Source organism: Lepeophtheirus salmonis, chromosome 6 (assembly GCF_016086655.4).
Source record: "Lepeophtheirus salmonis chromosome 6, UVic_Lsal_1.4, whole genome shotgun sequence".
In the NCBI taxonomy this organism is placed as follows: Eukaryota; Metazoa; Arthropoda; class Copepoda; order Siphonostomatoida; family Caligidae; genus Lepeophtheirus; species Lepeophtheirus salmonis.
Genome location: NC_052136.2, coordinates 35,206,802 through 35,224,882, shown reverse-complemented (window position 1 = coordinate 35,224,882; position 18,081 = coordinate 35,206,802). Strand labels below are relative to the sequence as shown.

The following is an 18,081-nucleotide window of genomic DNA, read 5'->3' as shown; positions in this document are numbered from 1 at the left end:
TTTTAATAAATATGAAAATTATATTAATATTATACAAATCAAAAAAAAATAATTATAAGCTATTTTACCTATTTGAAATGCAATTATCCTTACAACTAAATTTTGAATCAAGGATAATGATTACAGAGGTAATGTAAAGAGTATTAAATAAGAGAATATACACGCAAAAATACAGGTGGAAAAAGATCTTTATCCTTCTTTTTGGAACCAGTAGAGACTTATGGATTTAATCCACAAGAGTTATTTACATATTTATCGAGTTATCGTCTACTAGATATCATTTAAATTTTAAGGTGTTGGGACTCTCTGTCTAGTTATCCTGGCTACTAAAAGAAGAAGAACTATGGCTGAAGAAAACAGGAAATTCAATACTGAATGGAAAGATAAATACTTATTTACATCAGTAAATAACAAAACTATATGTTTAATCTGCCAGATTTCAGTAGTTCAAACCGAGGAATACATCATTAACAGACATTTTGAAACAAATCACGGTAAAAAGTTTGGCAAGTACAACATAGAGGAGAAAAGACAGCTTGCAGAAAAGTTGACCAAAAACCAACAAGTGCAGCAGCAAGTGTTAACCCGATCATCTGAGGGTGAAATTGCCAATACTATAGTGAGGTTTTAGAGTGCAAAGAGTCCCTCCAAACACCAAAAGGCTGATGGTCAAATAGTAAAAGAGTGCTTACAGAAATTTGCTGAAGTTAAGTGCTCACAAATGCTAAAAAGTGTTTCAGATGCATCTCTTTTACGCCACACTATAGTCAGACGAGTAGAAGATATGGGCTAATACATAGTATATCAATTAAAGGTGAAGCTAAGTGATATTGAATGCTATTCACTTGCATTAGATGAGAGTACAGATATCAGAGACACAGCACAGATGGCTGTATTTATTCGAGCTGTAGATAAGGATTTCAAAGTAGCTGAAGAACTGCTTGACTTGAACCCGTAGAAAGGCGCTACAAGAGGTGTAGATATATTTGAAGGTGTTCAAGCATCACAACAGAAAATGGGTATTGAGGACTTCAGGATATGTGTATAACTATGTACAGATGGTGCAAGAGCTATGATTGGCTGTCCCAATGGCCTCATTGCCAATGTACGTGAGTTCACGCCAGATGTTATTTCAGTTCATTGCATCATACACCAGGAGAACCTGAGAGTTAAACTTATCAATATGGATCATGTCAACTCCGTTGCAGTAAAAACAGTAAAATACATACGCTCACGAGGACTAAACCACAGAGAGTTTCAGGAGTTCTTGAGACAACTTGAGAGCCAGGCTGAAGATGTTATTTATTTCACAGAGGTTCGCTGGCTTAGCAGAGCATCAAAATTGCAACGTTTCTGGTTATTATTAGATGAGGTCATGCTGTTCCTAAAGTTGAAACAAAAGGAGGTTCAAGAACTGTGTGATCCTCTCTGGCGAATGGACCTCGCGTTCTTAAATGATATCTCTCAAAAATTATCTCAAATCAGTGTCAAGCTTCAAGGACAAAACAATTTGGTACATGACTTGTTTAAGCACCTCCGAACATTTGAAAGAGATTCTCAGCTCTATGAACAAAAAGTTGACCATTTTCCCACCTTTAAATCTGTCTTTTATGACAACAATGAGATCCTGGATAGTTATGCTCAGAGAGAGGCAGTACATAGCGAGGAGTTTTCCTCTCATTTTACAGAGTTCACAAATCTCAGAAGAGAGATGACTGTCTTCTCATTGCCTTGTACCTGTGAGATAAGCTCAGCAGCTGTACAACTCCAGCATGAATTGAAAGCGCTGCAGGACGATGACATTATCATATTTTATGATTTCAAAGATATGGACCTAATTGATTTTTATAAGTCTCTACCAGCTGCAGATTACTGTAATTTAAAGCGGTTTGCCAAAAGATTTGTATGCATGCTTGGAACTACGTATACATACCTCTGAGCAACTGTTTCCCAAAGTGAAATACATAAAAGCAAACTGAGAAGCAATCTAACTGACAGTCATCTGCTGCATAGTTTGCGTCTGTGCACATCAAGAATAGAACCAAACATTAACCAATTGGCTAAAAACATCCAACATCAAGCTTCTCACTAACTATGAATATTATAAAAATATGCATTTAATATATCCTGTCATTCATAAAAAAATACATGCATGTTAATTGTTTCATATCCAAGTTGTATATGCTATTATTTGAAATTTTAAAAAAGCAAAAAAATACCAAGTCAGGGTTTTGTGGTGCAGCCCTCGAAAATTGTTGCATTCTGAAAAGTGGCCCTGCTCTTGAAAAGGTTGGCCACCCCTGATTTAAAGTGTGAAAATAAATTACTCTTGAGAGATAAGGATCTCAAATTTGGGATCGGTATTAATCAATGATGTGCCGGGTTCAGGTTCAGCCGTCTATTAGTCCCGGTGTTGGTTCTTTCATTTCAACGGTTTCGGTCTCGGTTCAGCTTTATCGGCCCCGTTTTTTAAAAATACATAATCAGTTTGGTAAGAGGCACTTATAACAAGGGGCGTCACTAGAAACTTCATCCCCAGGAAATGATATTCCATACAAACAGGACCGCTATTACCTTATACACAGAGTGCGTAGCACCCAAAGTTCCAGCAGCGCCCCTGAAAACTCGTATAAAGGGGGCCTCATTATAAATGTATTAGTGTAGGGGGAGCTTTGCATAGTGAAGTTTGGGAACCCCTGGCTTAATAAATAATATAGTTATCATATTTTAGGGCCCTGACATACTTAGTAGCGGACCTGGATCCATAACCTACCCCACTCCTTCCCTTTTGTATTTACATTGTCTGGTACCTAAAACCCCTTTGCCAGATCCATAAGAAACCCTTAGCTATTTGGAACTCAGATACAACTGTATCTAAAATAGAATAAAATGTAAAGAAACTGCTTAAACAATCCCGATGATTTTTGTTTCATTTGTGGTGAGTTGACATTTAATGCAGATTATTGTTGGAGGCTGAAGTGGGATCTTCTTAGACAAAAAAATTCAGACGAAAATCATAGTTAGGTAAATTATATTATATTTATGTAAATATACGAATATTGATATACATCCAACTGAATTTCTTCAGACTTAAACAAATTTTATCATAGAACTTATACGCAGTAACTGAATATAGCATTTTTACGTGATGTCAGCATTGTTAATGTCAGTCATTTAAGGGGCTTAAATAACCTAGTTTTCTAATTTATTAATAAATTCGAATATCACTATTTATCATTGGCATAAAGTATTATTCAATGCAGATCTGAAGTCTTTTTATTTTTAAAGCCATTTGATGGAGTTTAATCAGTATTTATTGGAAATTTGTTAATTCTATTTAATAAAAATATCAACACTGAGCCTCAAAAATTACGTATCTTTCAATTATGATGCAAATTATGACGTCAGTGAAAAGGCTCTACAGAAGTTGATATCGAAGTGGATCGAAAGAATCAAAGAGAGAGAAAAAGAAAAAGGATTTGTTCTATAGACTCCCTTGAATGTCCGTTTTTTGGAATCCCTCAGTTACTACGGGTATGCAACGAGTCATTTTGTATCAATGGAGCTCAGGAAACAATTTATTTACTCAGTTTGAGACATGAGGCTTAATGTTATAACAAATGGCATCTTTTCTTTTTATCTCTCTTTGTTTCTATCTCTTCTAGCTGGGCATGCTAATAAATATGGACTTTTATAATGAGATCAATTCAAAATGAGGTTTATCCTTCAAATAATGTCATGACTTTATCTCAAATTGACAACAATATAGAGCATTTTAGGGGAGGTTATATTTCTTAAATTAAAATCCGTCAAATAATCAACTTATGTATCTTGAATTTTGTAACATTTTCACGCAATCTTACATAACTTATTTATTTAATATGTTATGAGAAAATGAATAAATAGCTAAACTGAAAAATAAATCCAAATCGATCTTTTTTGTACAGCAAATCTCGTTCATTTGTTATATAATTTTTTTTAATAGCTACAATGTAAAGTAATTGAAAAAAATATGATTTTTTAGGAAATACACAATTTTTTATATGAAACACTTACTAATTCCGCAAATACTAATTCCGCATAAGTGGTTCCAACTCCACTACTATACACAACATCACATTCCATCTGAGAGTGATCAATTTTGAAAGAACTTCTGCTTAACTCTCTTAATATTCTAAGGATATTACAGAAACGAAACAAAATCCATGATAACTATTATATGTATATTCGGTCTACTACAAGTATCGGAATGAAAGATTATATCTGAGACTCCAGAATCGACAAATTGTACAATATAACGCATTTCACACGTTGCTATCTCTCCCCATGTCAAACAAAACAGTTTTCGTTATTACCACACTAATGAAAATCAGGATTTGGAACGCCCAATAGCTAAAAAAACTCATTAATAATTGTAATTTAAACTGTGGAACACGAAAATGACCATCAAAACCGTCAACTGCGATAGGTTTGACCTTTAAAGTCTTTGATTTTAATCATTAAGCTGTATTTTGAGGTGAAATAACTATGGAGATGAAAATTAAAGGCGAGAACAATTGATAAAAATATTTTAGCATTCTAAAGATAAATTATTTATTAAGTTATCCGGAATACAGTTTAATATATTGCAATCTTTCAATATTCCCTGTCAAGAAGAAAAAGATCGATTTTATTGATTTATTTTTAGGTTAACTTTTAATATTCTTATTGAATATTTAATGAATAATCCAAGATTACATGAAAAGTTCCGTAATTAAATGTAAATAAGTCGCTTAGATGACTTAATCTGTAATACATACTAATCAAATAGATTGGATATCAAACATATCTAAATTAGAGTTAATCTAATTACCTCCATATATTAATTACATATTACAATTTGTCAAATAATTGACTCAATTATATTTAATATCGGAACATTTTTTCACACAACCTTACATTATTTATTAATTTGTTAGCTGTAGTGTTAAATCGGTATAAAAAAAGATTGTAGTCCTGTTAGTCTGGTTCTAATACAATTTGTAAGGGCTAGGATCGGTCATTATCGGTCTTTTATGGAAACTGCAATAGCTGAAATTAAGTAGTTACTACTAACTACGTCGTTTGAGTCTCTAAAGTTTCAACATATTCACTTCATAACCCTTTTCGAAGTGATGAATTCATTGATGTTATATACGATATACAGTCATTATTTTCTTAGTTCTTATATTCTTCAATCCTAGCTAGGTGTGAAAAAAATAAAAAGATTACTAGGACACTGAAGTCCTTTGAGCAATCCTGCACTAAATAGTGGTAGTTATTGTTGGAGTTATTATGCGTATACAAACAGACAAACTTTACTTTAATAATATTTAAGATAACTCCGAACAAATTCCTTGGTGTTACTTTCCGTTAGTTATGGGCATACTCACACGTAGTTACTCAATACTTATATGTTATCCACTTAAGAATAATAGTAAAAAAAACAACAGGTTGATAACTTTTTAAACTATGATTTGATGGTCCAGGGAGTACATTAGCTTTTTGATAAACCTAAAGTCAGCACGTACCACAAAATTCAACTCTACAACATAACTAGCTTCTTTATTCAATTTCAACATCGACTCTGAAAAACGTGAAAGGAAAAATTAGAAGAAAAAAAACTTAGAGTAGCTAGTCTTCTGTATTTTTCTTATTACCAACTGTTAACTATTACATTGAATTGATAATTCTATCAAAATAAGTATCAATGACAGAATATGAAATGATACAAAGTCTAAACGTAGGCTTTTGATTGATATAAATTGCTATAAAAATAAAAATCCTATGTAATAACTTTTTTGAGTAAATAATACGTAGAGTCACCTGCTTTAATTCCTACAAATTATGAAAATCAATGAAAACAGCGGATGAGAAAATAATAAAAATAATAATATCTTTGTTTACTTATAAAAACGAGCCTTGCAACACTGATTAGAGGGAGGTGGGAAGGAAAAACATCGACAGCTTAAAACAAATATATATTGTAATTTTTTTTGTGTTAGGAAAGTATCGCTGTTATTTCCCCTCCTTTTTGAAATATCAAACTGAAGCGCCCTCTATTTGTTCATAGTTACTTACAGGTTGGGGATTTTAGAATTAAGGATAATTAATATTACAATTACAATGTTTGTCCAAGACACCCCACATATAGTAGTCCAAGGGGATCAGATCCGGCTGGCTAGGAGACCCCACTTCCATTGCACAAGAAGGTCTTAATTTATGGGGGTTTCTGGATTAAATACAGGTTCCAAATACCTGATTTGAACAAACTGGACCACTTTAAGATTCTAGCGTGACACCAGGAATGTTAACATCAATTGAAGCTCTCGAACATTAATTTCTATTGAGTTATTTGCGTCCTTGGACGTGCACCCAGAGGGACACAATAATGGGCTCACTGTAAAAAGGTTGCAGATAAAAGGATTGTGGAAATATTATCGTGTACATTTTGATTGTGAGACAAAATGATTGTGAGTAATATGATTGTCAAGCAAAATCTTATTGAACAACATGATTGTATGTAATATTATCGTGTGCAATTTGATTGCAATTTTTATTATGTTCGGACAATAAAATACTTGAATGATGAATGCAAATTGCTGGGCTTCAAAGTATTTAAAATTTAACCGCCACTGCTTCCCTGAACATCAAGAACACCATCGAATGCCCCATAATATACCCCACCCCACGGGATGTACAGGTTATTGTCCTTCATCGCTGTTTCCCTGAGAATCAATGACCCCTTCTAATACTCCTTAATCCACCCCAACCCTCGGGTGTTGTAGGTGAACTGCTTGGCTCCAAGAGACGATTAATTCCACTGCCTCGGTTCATTGGTCATAAAGGAACCCGTCAAATGTCCCATAATACACCTCAACCCTCGAGGTGTGCAGATGAACTACTTGGCTACAAGGCAGGATAAATTCCACTGCTGGTGCTTCTCTCAGAATCAAGGGCTCCTTCTAATACCCCATAATCCCCCTGGTCCACGGGTTGTGTAGATGAACTGCTTAGCTTCAAGGCAGTTTAAATTTAGGATAGCTTGAAAAGTTGGAAACCCCTGGTTTAAAGTTTGAGCACCACTGCTTTATATGTCGTTAATTTCTTGATTTTCGGGTTGATTTGAATTATGAAGTACTTCTTTCACTAAGTTGTATGTACTGATTGTTTATTTGAGTTAGTCATTATTCCACACCCAAGACTTTATACATAATGCCTTTAGAATATGAGCAAAGTTTATAAAATAAAAATAAATTAGTAGACCAAGGACATTTATATGTCCATGAGAGAACAGTCGGGAACAAAAGTTTTTCTAAATGTGGTACTGTACTTAAAAAAATGGCGGGCAAGACTTCATACAGTGGACGACACCATTATTAAAAGAATTGGAGAGCTCAGGTGCTAATGACTGGATTTTTTTAATTTGGCTAAAGATAGGGCTACGAACTCAAAAGTATCTACCCACTCTATAGCCACCGATGTATTTGTTGTACCTGTAGCAATTTCTGGATAGCTCCCCAATTTTCAAAATGTTAAAAGAAGCATTGCTAATGCCTGGCGAATCAAAAATCAAGCCCTCATCTCTCCTGGAATTAGAAATTTCAGAACAATATACTTTAACGCATTCAGGTGCACAATTTTTTCTCCCTGTCGATAAAGATGGTCCTGCAATACTCATTATTTTTTTGGCGCGTAAGAATCTCCAACTCTTGTCTCAGTCTTCGACTTGGTACGCAGATGAAACCTTTAAAGTTGTGCCCCTATTTTTTCACCAACTTTATAGCGTCCATGGTTTGATAAATGGGGACGTGAAACCTATAGTGTATACTTTAATGGCTGCAAAATCTGAAATAAGTTACACAATACTTCTCAACAAATGAAGGAGTTGGAGCCGAGTCTAGCTCCTCCTAAAATAATGACTGATTTTGAACGTGCAGCCATCAATTCTTTCGCCAATTTTTTCCTTAGTTCTTTCCAAAAGGAATGTTTTTTATTTTATTTTTCGCCTTTTCCAGTCTAATGTTCTTCAATCGATCTTCGAAAATGAACCAAACTTTTCTTTGAAAATGTGAATGCTCACATGTCTGGCTTTTGTTCCACCAAGGTTTGTGGAACAATACTTTGAACATCTCCTCATTTACAATGATTATCCAGAGGAATCGTTGCCAGTTCTGAACTATCTTAAAGATAATTGGATTGGAAGGCCGACAGCCAACATTACAAGACAGCCCCCACGCTTCAGTCATGCCCTCTATGATCCAGCAAAGGAGGATGGTTCTATAACGACTACATCGTGTGAAGGATACCATAGTTCCTTTAGCGAACTCGTAGGAGCCTCTCACCCCACTATTTGGATGTTTTTAGACATCCTCAATAAAGAACAGGGAAAAAATGAATCACTGATTGAGCAAAATGTAGCGGGAGGAGAAATTCCTACAAGAAAGAAGAAATATAAATATACCAATCTGAGGATCCATGGAATTGTTAATGATTTCAATAATCTGGATAATATCCTTGATTTTTAGAGAGGTGTTATCCAGAATTGAAGTTTTTAGATATACATATATATTTTAAAGAAAATATTTTTTATTGTAAAGATGTATATTTATTGATATATATATATTTTTAAAATATATATTTTTTAAGTTGAAATTACGAAATTTTAATTTATCTTTTTTTGAACATTTTCTAAACTTATATGTTTAAGTGATGTTTAGTAGAAATTTATATATGTATTTAGAAAAACATATTAGTATGAATCTACGATATACCTGTATTCATTATTATTTATTAGACTTTTATTAGTTATTAAAAGTACTCATAAACGACTAAAACAGTCAGTCCTACAGAGATACATAGTAATAATGCTATTAATGTATTATATAAATAATAACTCGTGAATAAATTAAAATGATAGCGTATTATAGTATTCTCAATCAATTAATCATCATAACCAAAAATATTCACTGGTAATAGGATTAAAAGAGGAAGTAATGTAATTAATTGTAGGTCTGTGTACATACATACCTGAAATAGTGCTTGATAAAGCTTAAATATAGCTGTTAGTACGTAATTTGTTGATTTATTTCGGATTTCTTATTAAAATATACTCAACTACGGTAAGTTATGCATCGTCAGACGTATTACAGAGGTGTTTACGTTCATGAGCGGTTCAGCAGCGGTAGAATTTATTCTATCTTAAGCCAAGCAGTTCACCTACCCAATCCAAGGGCCGTGGGGGTGATTATGGGGTTATTGATGCTCAGGGAAGCCTCAGCAAAGGAAAATAACCTGTCTTGGTCCCGTAGGCTGGGGTAGATTTTGGGGTATTAGAAGGTGTCCTTGATCATTAGGGAAGCAGTGGTGATTGAATTTATCCTCCTTTAGAGTCAAGCAGTTTACTTTCACATCCTGTGGGTTGATTATGGGGTAGTGGAAAGGGTACTTGATGCTCAGATAAGCCTAAGCAAAGGACAATAACCTGAATTGGAGTCAAGCAGTTCACCTGCACAACCTGAGGGACGTGGGTGGATTATGGGTTATTAAAATGGGTCCTTGATGCTCAGGGAAGCAGCGGTGGTATAATTTATTCTCCCTTGGAGACAGCCAGTTTACTTGCACAGCCTGTAGGCTTAGGTGTATCATGGGGCAATCGATGGGGTCCTTGATGCCCCATGAAGCGGGCGGTGGAATATATCATCTTTTAGAGCCAAGCAGTTCACCTTCACAAGTAAGGACCGGGATGGATTATGGAGTATTATAAGAGGCTATTGATGCTCAGGGAAGCAGTGACAAAGGAAAATAACCTGCCCTGTAGCCCAGAAGTTCACTTGCACAACCCATGGGTAAGTGTGTATTATGGGGCATTCAATGTTTTTGAAGCAGCAGCGGTTGAATTTAAACTATTTTGAAGCCCAGCAGCTTACTTGCACAACACGTAGGCTGGTGTGTATTCGGGGGCATTCGACGGGGTCCTTGATACTCAGGGAATCAGTGACGGTTGAATTCAAACTGTCTTGAAGCCCAGTCGTTCATATTCATCCTTCAAGTTTTTTATTGTCCGAGTATAATATAAATTGCAATCAAATTACACATGATAATATTGTCTTACAATAATATTATCTTGCTCACGATGATTTTGCTTGACAATCACATTACCTACAATCCCTTTTGTCTCAAAATCAAAATATACACGATGATCTTACTACAATCATTTTGTCTGCAAACTTTTTACTGCAATCATTTTACCAGGCACCAGAATAATGGCCCCGAAGCGTTCGTATTCGTAGAACATTTAAATTTTTTTATATATTTTCTTTTACAATTTTCTCGGTTAAGACTGATAAGGACAGTTCCATAAACTTAGATTTCAGGGTTACCAAGGTATTAGGTCTAAGCTTGTTCCGGATATAAAATTCCCATCCTGTATATTTATGTCAATTGTATATTCTACTTATTTTTAAGTACACATTATTCTTGAGTATTAGGTACTTTCTAACAATGTACTGATGAACAAAGGCTTGAAACTTAGTATGCTTTTGAAAAAAGGAAGAAAAAAAAGTAATCCGATATAGTAAGTAAAAAGAAATTCTTTTATATACGAGTAGCTAGTTATATAATTTATAAAAACCTCCATAAATTTATAGACTACATTTATTTAGACTAAAGATAATTATAGAACCTTATGAATTAGAAATAAATATGAGGTATTAATTTATATCTCTTATTCAGTAAATACATTTTTGAATTAAAAAAGACAATTACCATGTTTTCTTATATGATGATAGACAGAGATCCAAAGAATTTGAAACACCGATATGTTAAAAAAAGAAACTGAAAATAAAAGTGGTCATCCTGACAATTTGTAGAATGTATGGAAGGTGAACAGCTTAGATGTCATGATATTTCATTTAAAATAACTAATGTGCGACTTCGTAATAAGTTTTTCCTCAGAAAATTAAAGGATCCGTCTATTTTGGAAAAACATACTATTAGCAACGACATTTTAGCAAGTCACGATATGCACTCATCCGATCTCTTCAATGATGGGGGATTCAAGTTTCCTCTTAAGAGGACTTCAGGTCTCTATCTTATACTGCTTGCATTGCATTTGAAAATGGCATTGCTTAATTTTGAAGGTGAGATGGATATACTATGAGGAATTAATGACGCAAAATAATCATAGTAAAATTACAGATTTCAGCAAAAAATGAAAAGAGAGTCTGACATAAAAATTACTTTTCTGCATTTGAATGTAATAGGACGAGTTCCAATATCTCACGTAGACAAAGGGTGGGGTGAATCCTGTAACTTCTTAGCTGTTGTTATGAACGTAACGAAAGATCAATTTACATAGCTTGTAACTACAGAAGGAATCTTAAAACAACTATACAGGTGTGCGCGTCTAAAACTGAGCACTCCTTTAAATTTTACGCCATGCACATATTCATGATTTAATTGAGTTGAAACTGGTTTATACTTCGAGGCAAGGGTCTTGATTAGTTATAAACAATACCCTAGCAAAATCTAAATAGCAACAGTGAAACAAGGGCCGATAATATCGAGAAACGTCGAGTCACAATTTTGGAACTTTCTGCACGGGGAAAAACTCCCACTGAAATTCCCAAGGTTCTGAACTACAGCTGCACCACCGTTTACAGCGTGGTAGCCAAAGGGACTCCTTAGGCGACAAAAAGATCTAAGTCAAGGCCTCGAAGGTCGGATAAAATTGTTGCTGCCGTGAAACAGTATGTCGAGGACAAGAGAGGCAAGGTAACCGTCAGCGGCCTCTCCAGGGAGTTCAACGTCAGCAGAAGGACCATGGGCCGGCTAGTTAAGAAAGATCTTGGCCTTAAGGTCTACAAGAGAATCCCTCAAGCCTGTAGACAAGGAAAACGCCTCCCAAGGTCGAAAGTTCTTCTCAACATGCTTAAGAAAAGCCAGCCGATGTCGTCGTTTTGTTCAGTGATGAGACACCCTTCAGCCTAGGCAAGATTTCGCCAAACTACAGATCCTGGCTGTTGTTGCGTCCGACGGTCAGAAATATGATCTCATCTCCTTGGAGGACCACGAGAGGCGTACTGCCAATATTTGAAGGACAAAGTGTTCCCTTGGGCCAAGGCTACTTACAGCGATAGGTGTTGGTGGCAGCAAAACGGTGCCAGCTGCCACACTAGCAACTTAACCCAAGAGTTCCTTCAGATCGAGACTCCAGCCTTCTTCGATCGGAGTTCTTGGCCGCCTCACTCGCCTGATTGTTCGCTGCTTGACTTTACAGTGTTTGGGCGTTTAGATGGGATGCTGTTGGGAGTCCAATACAAGTCCAAGGACCAGTTTAAATCTGCCTTCAAGAATGCCTGAGTCAACCTCGACAAGAGCTTCATCGCCAAGTTATGCAGCAAGTTCCGGTCCAGGCTGGAGTTGGTAGTGGGCGGCCATATTGAATAGGCATGTATCTAAGACTCTCATCTTCCATGTTAAATAAATTAATTCGTCGAACACATTAAAAATTACAGAATTATTTAACAAGTGTTCAGTTTTAGACGTGCACACATGTAGACCCAATCACAGTTCGCTGTATGCAATAAGAATTTAGTGAGAATTGAAAATGTCCCAGACTATGAAATCCTTCTTCCATCTGCAGCTATTTCTCAATCTACAGTAGGGGTCTCCAAACTACGGCCCCCGGCAAGATCAGTCCACGATGTCAGTTCACGGTACTTGAATGTGCTTTATAAAACGTTTTGAACACGAAACTTTGTGATCAAATTTAAATTTGAATATGTTGTTGGGAAAACTAGAAGATATTGATTGCTATGTGCCTTACATTCATTATTATTATAATGAACTAGAGACTGGTGTGACAGTTTGAGCCAAATAATGGCCCCTTTTATCTCAAGGAGAAACATTTTAAAAACACTTTTAAGGAAACTTCAATATTTTTCTATTCATTAATGAAAAAAATGTAAAAGTTGATTATCGGAATCAGTTTTTATAAGATGTATAATTTTGTATTTGCAAATAAATAATATGACTATTTTTTTATCTTCAAATTGGTTTCGAAGTTTTGGGCCAAAAATTAATAGAGATTTTCTTTTGAAACCTAAAGAAACTGGGACATTCTTCTATTCCTTACGAAAAAAAAATATAAAAAATCAGTTATTATGAGACGAGGAAGTTTGCGGGTACTAATTATTTATGAGAGAAGTATCATGTTTGTGTTATGCTTATTCCTTTCCGATCACTGAACCCCGTACTATTCCCATTCTAGAGAAGTATAGTTTTCGGCATTGTAAAGACGACAGTCTTAAATGAAGAGATACATAATTTGAGTGTGATGATAATAAACAAACCTGGTGCGTCATATTTAATACGCCAGTCTTAAGAAACCAGTCCTTAGTATGTGCGATTCATATTCATATTAATAAACATCAGTAATACTAAAAACGTATTGGTCATAAATTATATCCAGACTATATTAAAATATTAGCGTGTAGACTATGAAAACAGTTAAACTACGCTTATGATCTTGATTTAAATATGTAAAATTATTTTTTTAGTCAATCTTGGAAAATAAATTACGAAATTTTTTTTTCAATTAAAAGTTTCAATAATTCTTTAAAAAATATAATATTTTTTGTGTATGTGACGAGTTTTTTTAGCAAACAAAAGTGTTTGGGGGAGTAAAAAGTATTCAGAGGATTAACGATAATTTAAGCGATTAACGAGTAAAGCACCAAATTCCTCGAGTGCTTTTTTTTTCAGAAATTCAAAAATACACATGCTGCAAAATTCAAGTCTCGGTACATTACTATAAAAATTATTTACCTCAAATAAATGAAGGCGACTTATTTTATCAATTTTATTTCTTAGAAATTTAAAGCAAAATTGTATTTTTTAACTATTATTTAACATAAAAAAGAATCAGCAACGGGATTTTTTACTAGAATCGCATTGGACTTGCCATTGGAATTTTGTTTGGAATCGTCCCATCACTAGTATCCCCACACATATTTGTTGGGCTGGGCATCGAGGGAGTGTGATGAAAATACAGGAGCGAGACATATGGTACTATTGATTAAAGTTATGGTTTTGGAGGATATCTCGTGATTCTGTTATAGAAATGAGAATCTTCTATACATCAAATCACACTAGAACAGTTAATATAAAATTAGTTGAAATTTTCAAATTCAGGAATACTTAATTTACTTCCTGAAACTAAAAACAAAAATCAGTTCTCAATGTTAATTTTGATATATTAACATTGAGATCTCTTAAAGTCGTTAATATGATAAGTTATACATTGAGTAATCAAAAACTAATGGCTAACACTTTGGTTGTAGCAGTAGATTACTAATAAATTGTTCATTTAAAGTAATATAACGTATATTTGTATAATTAATTTAAATAAGTATTGGTTAAAAAAAACAACTGAAAAAACGATTAACTATCATAAAAAATATTAATTAAGAATTTTTACAGAAGTTATACATAGAAAATCAAACAAATTAATGATGACAAATGATACTATATAGAATATATTAAATATTGTTGAATTGGAATCAACAAATTATTCGCGACAAATGTTATTTATATACAAAATATTATATGTTATACAAACACATTGAAGCTAAGACCCCCCTATGAGACCATTCCGTCAGTTTTTCTTCATTATTCGTAAATCCAGATACAATTTAACCTACAACTGCGAAAATCAGGGTCTGTATTTTTGATGAGACGATAAATCGGAAACTCTTCAGATATGTTCTCCCAAACATTGGACCAAAACCAGATATATAAAATAAAAAATAAACAAAATTTTTTTAACTTGATCATCAATCTTAAGAGAGCAGATTGGACTCCTTCCTTGCGAAGGAGATTCCAAGATTGCGAATCATTGAAGAGATCCATTCACGATGAGTAGGGAATTTCAATATTTCAAATATAATTAGCATTTAGTTTATTTTAATTTATATGAAGTAAGATATTATTTAGCAATATATGTTTTTATTGTTACATTGGAATGGTGAACATTATTAAGATAGTTTAATAAAATATTATAACGTTTGTTTTTAATAGTAAGTTAAATAAGTATGGGTAAATAAAAAAATATAAATTTTTATAGAAGTTATAAGCAGAGTTATAACAGATGATACGATATAGAAGTGATTAATATGAAATTAATCAAATAGGTTCAACAAATTATTAGGGACATTACAAATATACAAAATGAAATGGAAGATTTTTATGCATAAATAAATATACTTATTAGCATATTAGAATATGCATTGCCAAAAAAGAGAGGCACATTATCTTTAAGAGCCTAGAATTATCCACGCGTTATTTATTACTTGTTTACATCTTTTGATATTGAAAAACGAGTGGAAGATTTCAGAATTTCAATGAAGAAGCTGTGGATGGAGGATGAGAGCTCTTGCTGTTCCTCAGTTGGGCTTTCAGTCGCTTATTCTTCCTTTTTATGAAACTCATTAGTTCTAATAGAAGTATACGTTTATTTTGTAGAAGATTTGGAGGAATTAATGAATTTTTGACCATAGAGCAATGATTCACGAGGTCAGAAATCACTCTTACAGACATTGATGGGAAGGGGGATTTGCAAAATGAACGATCCTTCCATTAAAGTAGATGAGATCCACCGAGTGAGGCACACAGAGACGAGATCCTTAGAAACAGAATTCAGAGAGAGGATCAGAAGGCGTGTGACTAGGATATCCCAATGGAAAATATGAACTCTTAGGCAAAATGGATAGATGGAAGTCCAATTAAATGCAATCCAGGCGGAGGGGGAAATTCTTTAAGGCATTTGACAAATAAAATTAATTATATTCAATATTGCACTATGGTAAGCGGCAAACTATAGTCTTCATTACAGGGAGATACAGGTGCGTGCGTCTAAAACGGAACACTCCTTTAAATTTTACGGCTTGAGAGCTTTACGAGGGGTTCTCTTGTAGACCTTAAGCCCAAGATCTTTCTTAACTAGCCGGTCCATGGTCCTTCTGCTGACGTTGAACTCCGTGGAGAGGCCGCTGACGGTGACCTTGCCTCTTGTCCTCGACAGACTTTTTCACGGCAGTAACAATTTCGTCCGACCTTCGAGGTCTTGACTTAGATCTTGAGGTCGCCTCAGGATTCCCTTTGGCTACCATACTGTAAACGGTGGTGCGACTGTAGTTCAGAACCTTGGGAATTTCAGTGGGAGTTTTTCCCCACGCGGAAAGTTCCGAAATTGTGGCTCGACGTCTATCCATATTATCGGCTGCTGTTTCACTGTTTCTATTTAGATTTTGCTGGAGTTTTGTTTATAACTTGTCAAGACCCTTGCCTAGAAGTATAGCTCGGTTCCAACTCAATAAAATCAAGAATATATGCATGGCGTAAAATTTAAAAGTGTGTTCAGCTTTAGACGCACACACCTGTATTGTACTAGAAATATTGTTAAATAATGAAGAAAAATAGAAGAAAGAAAAAAAAAAAGGAAAATCTACCAACTATTTTCTTTTTCTAATCTCAAAACAGTAATTTATTTGACCAAACGTGACCAACCTCGTATTTTGGTATTTTCTTGTTAATTTTTATTGCACAGGGGGAGGGATTGCGTTAAATTCAATTGTAGCCTTCCTTTTTGGATGCGAAAACACCTTTTAACCACTCAAGAAAAAATCATTTTTAATTCCCAATCCAATCCAAAAATATTCAAAATATCGATTTTCCTTGTCTCAAAGTTATTTTTAAGGTATGTGTTGTTGAATCGAAAATGCACCAAAGAAATTAAAAATCTAAACAACAACTTATTCAACTAACAGAACGTATATTAAAAACGAATTAAAAAAAAGAAATTAGGAAGAGTATGAACAAGTTCATCTTAGTATGTTTTCTTCAATATGGTTGAAGAAGGTTAGCAATCGTAATGACAAGAAATAAATCACACGGTCAAACATTTGAAAAGATTGGTTTATATGTATCAAAATATGTATTTTCACATGGTCAATTATTTCTTGCAACTTTAAGAGTGTCGAAAGGGGTGCAGTTTGATTATATTTACATCAAATGAACAGAAAAAAAATTGTATACAAGGCAGTTTTACAATAGAAATTTACTTATTATATATTTATAATTTATAGTCGATCGTTTTAGTTTAGAATTTTAACATAAATAACCTAAATATGAATAAAATATTTACTATTTTTCATTGGCTATCTTTAAGAAAGCAAGTTTGTGCAAGTATGTATATAATAATATACGATGAACAGTTTAATAATAAAAGTTATTAGAATCTACTTTTCAAACAGAAAAAGATAAACCTAAATTGGTGACCCTAAACGTTGGAATATCGATGATGGAAATCGACAATAAAGAAATACCATCGGTCAGTGCACCATCAGTTAAACCTCCATCATTTTATACCGAACATCCTTCGTTATGGTTTGCTTAATCCGAACGGCAGTTTCGTTTTAAAGGTATAACCCAAGAGAAGACGAACGTCTACTTGTCACTGCCAGCTTCTCGGGCGGTACCTTTGATAGAAAATCCTCCCAATGACCCATATCCTACCATGAAAGCTATCCTTCATATAGCGAGAATATTGGGGAATTGAGCTCGCGTACACCATCGGCATGATTGACGAAACAGTAAATCTCCTGGATAGACACGAATTTGGTTTGTTAGCCAGAAGTTTCTTCCTAAAAGCACTACCATCTGCAATCCGGGTCCAACTAGTGCAAGCTGATTTTAAAGATCCATACAACCTAGAACATAATGCTGATCGGTTGGATGCACAGTGGAAAATACAACAAATGACGTCTTCCTACACCGTGAGCTATATTTGTTTAGCTCCTAGATACACACCACCACATCGGAATTCAATCTAAGCTCAGCAGGTAGACGTTCATCTATGAGTTTCTAAGTGTATTATTATTAAATAAATGGTAATTAAATAACATACTAAAGATCCTCAATAGTTGGTCCTCCATTGATCTTTTCTTTTCCGCAGACTCCATAGAGAGTTCAATTATTCCCTATATTGTACGGCCACATTCA

At 34.3% G+C, this 18,081-nt stretch overlaps 1 protein-coding gene across 1 annotated transcript; it reads left to right on the top strand.

The window, feature by feature from the left end:
* The first annotated feature begins 1,072 nt into the window (after window positions 1-1,072).
* On the top strand, window positions 1,073-17,912 carry LOC121120022 (general transcription factor II-I repeat domain-containing protein 2-like). Its single transcript, XM_040714871.1, has 2 exons — window positions 1,073-1,903; window positions 17,619-17,912. The coding sequence occupies exons 1-2, from the start codon at window positions 1,073-1,075 to the stop codon at window positions 17,910-17,912; spliced, it is 1,125 nt and encodes a 374-aa protein (XP_040570805.1).
* The last annotated feature ends 169 nt before the right edge of the window (window positions 17,913-18,081 follow it).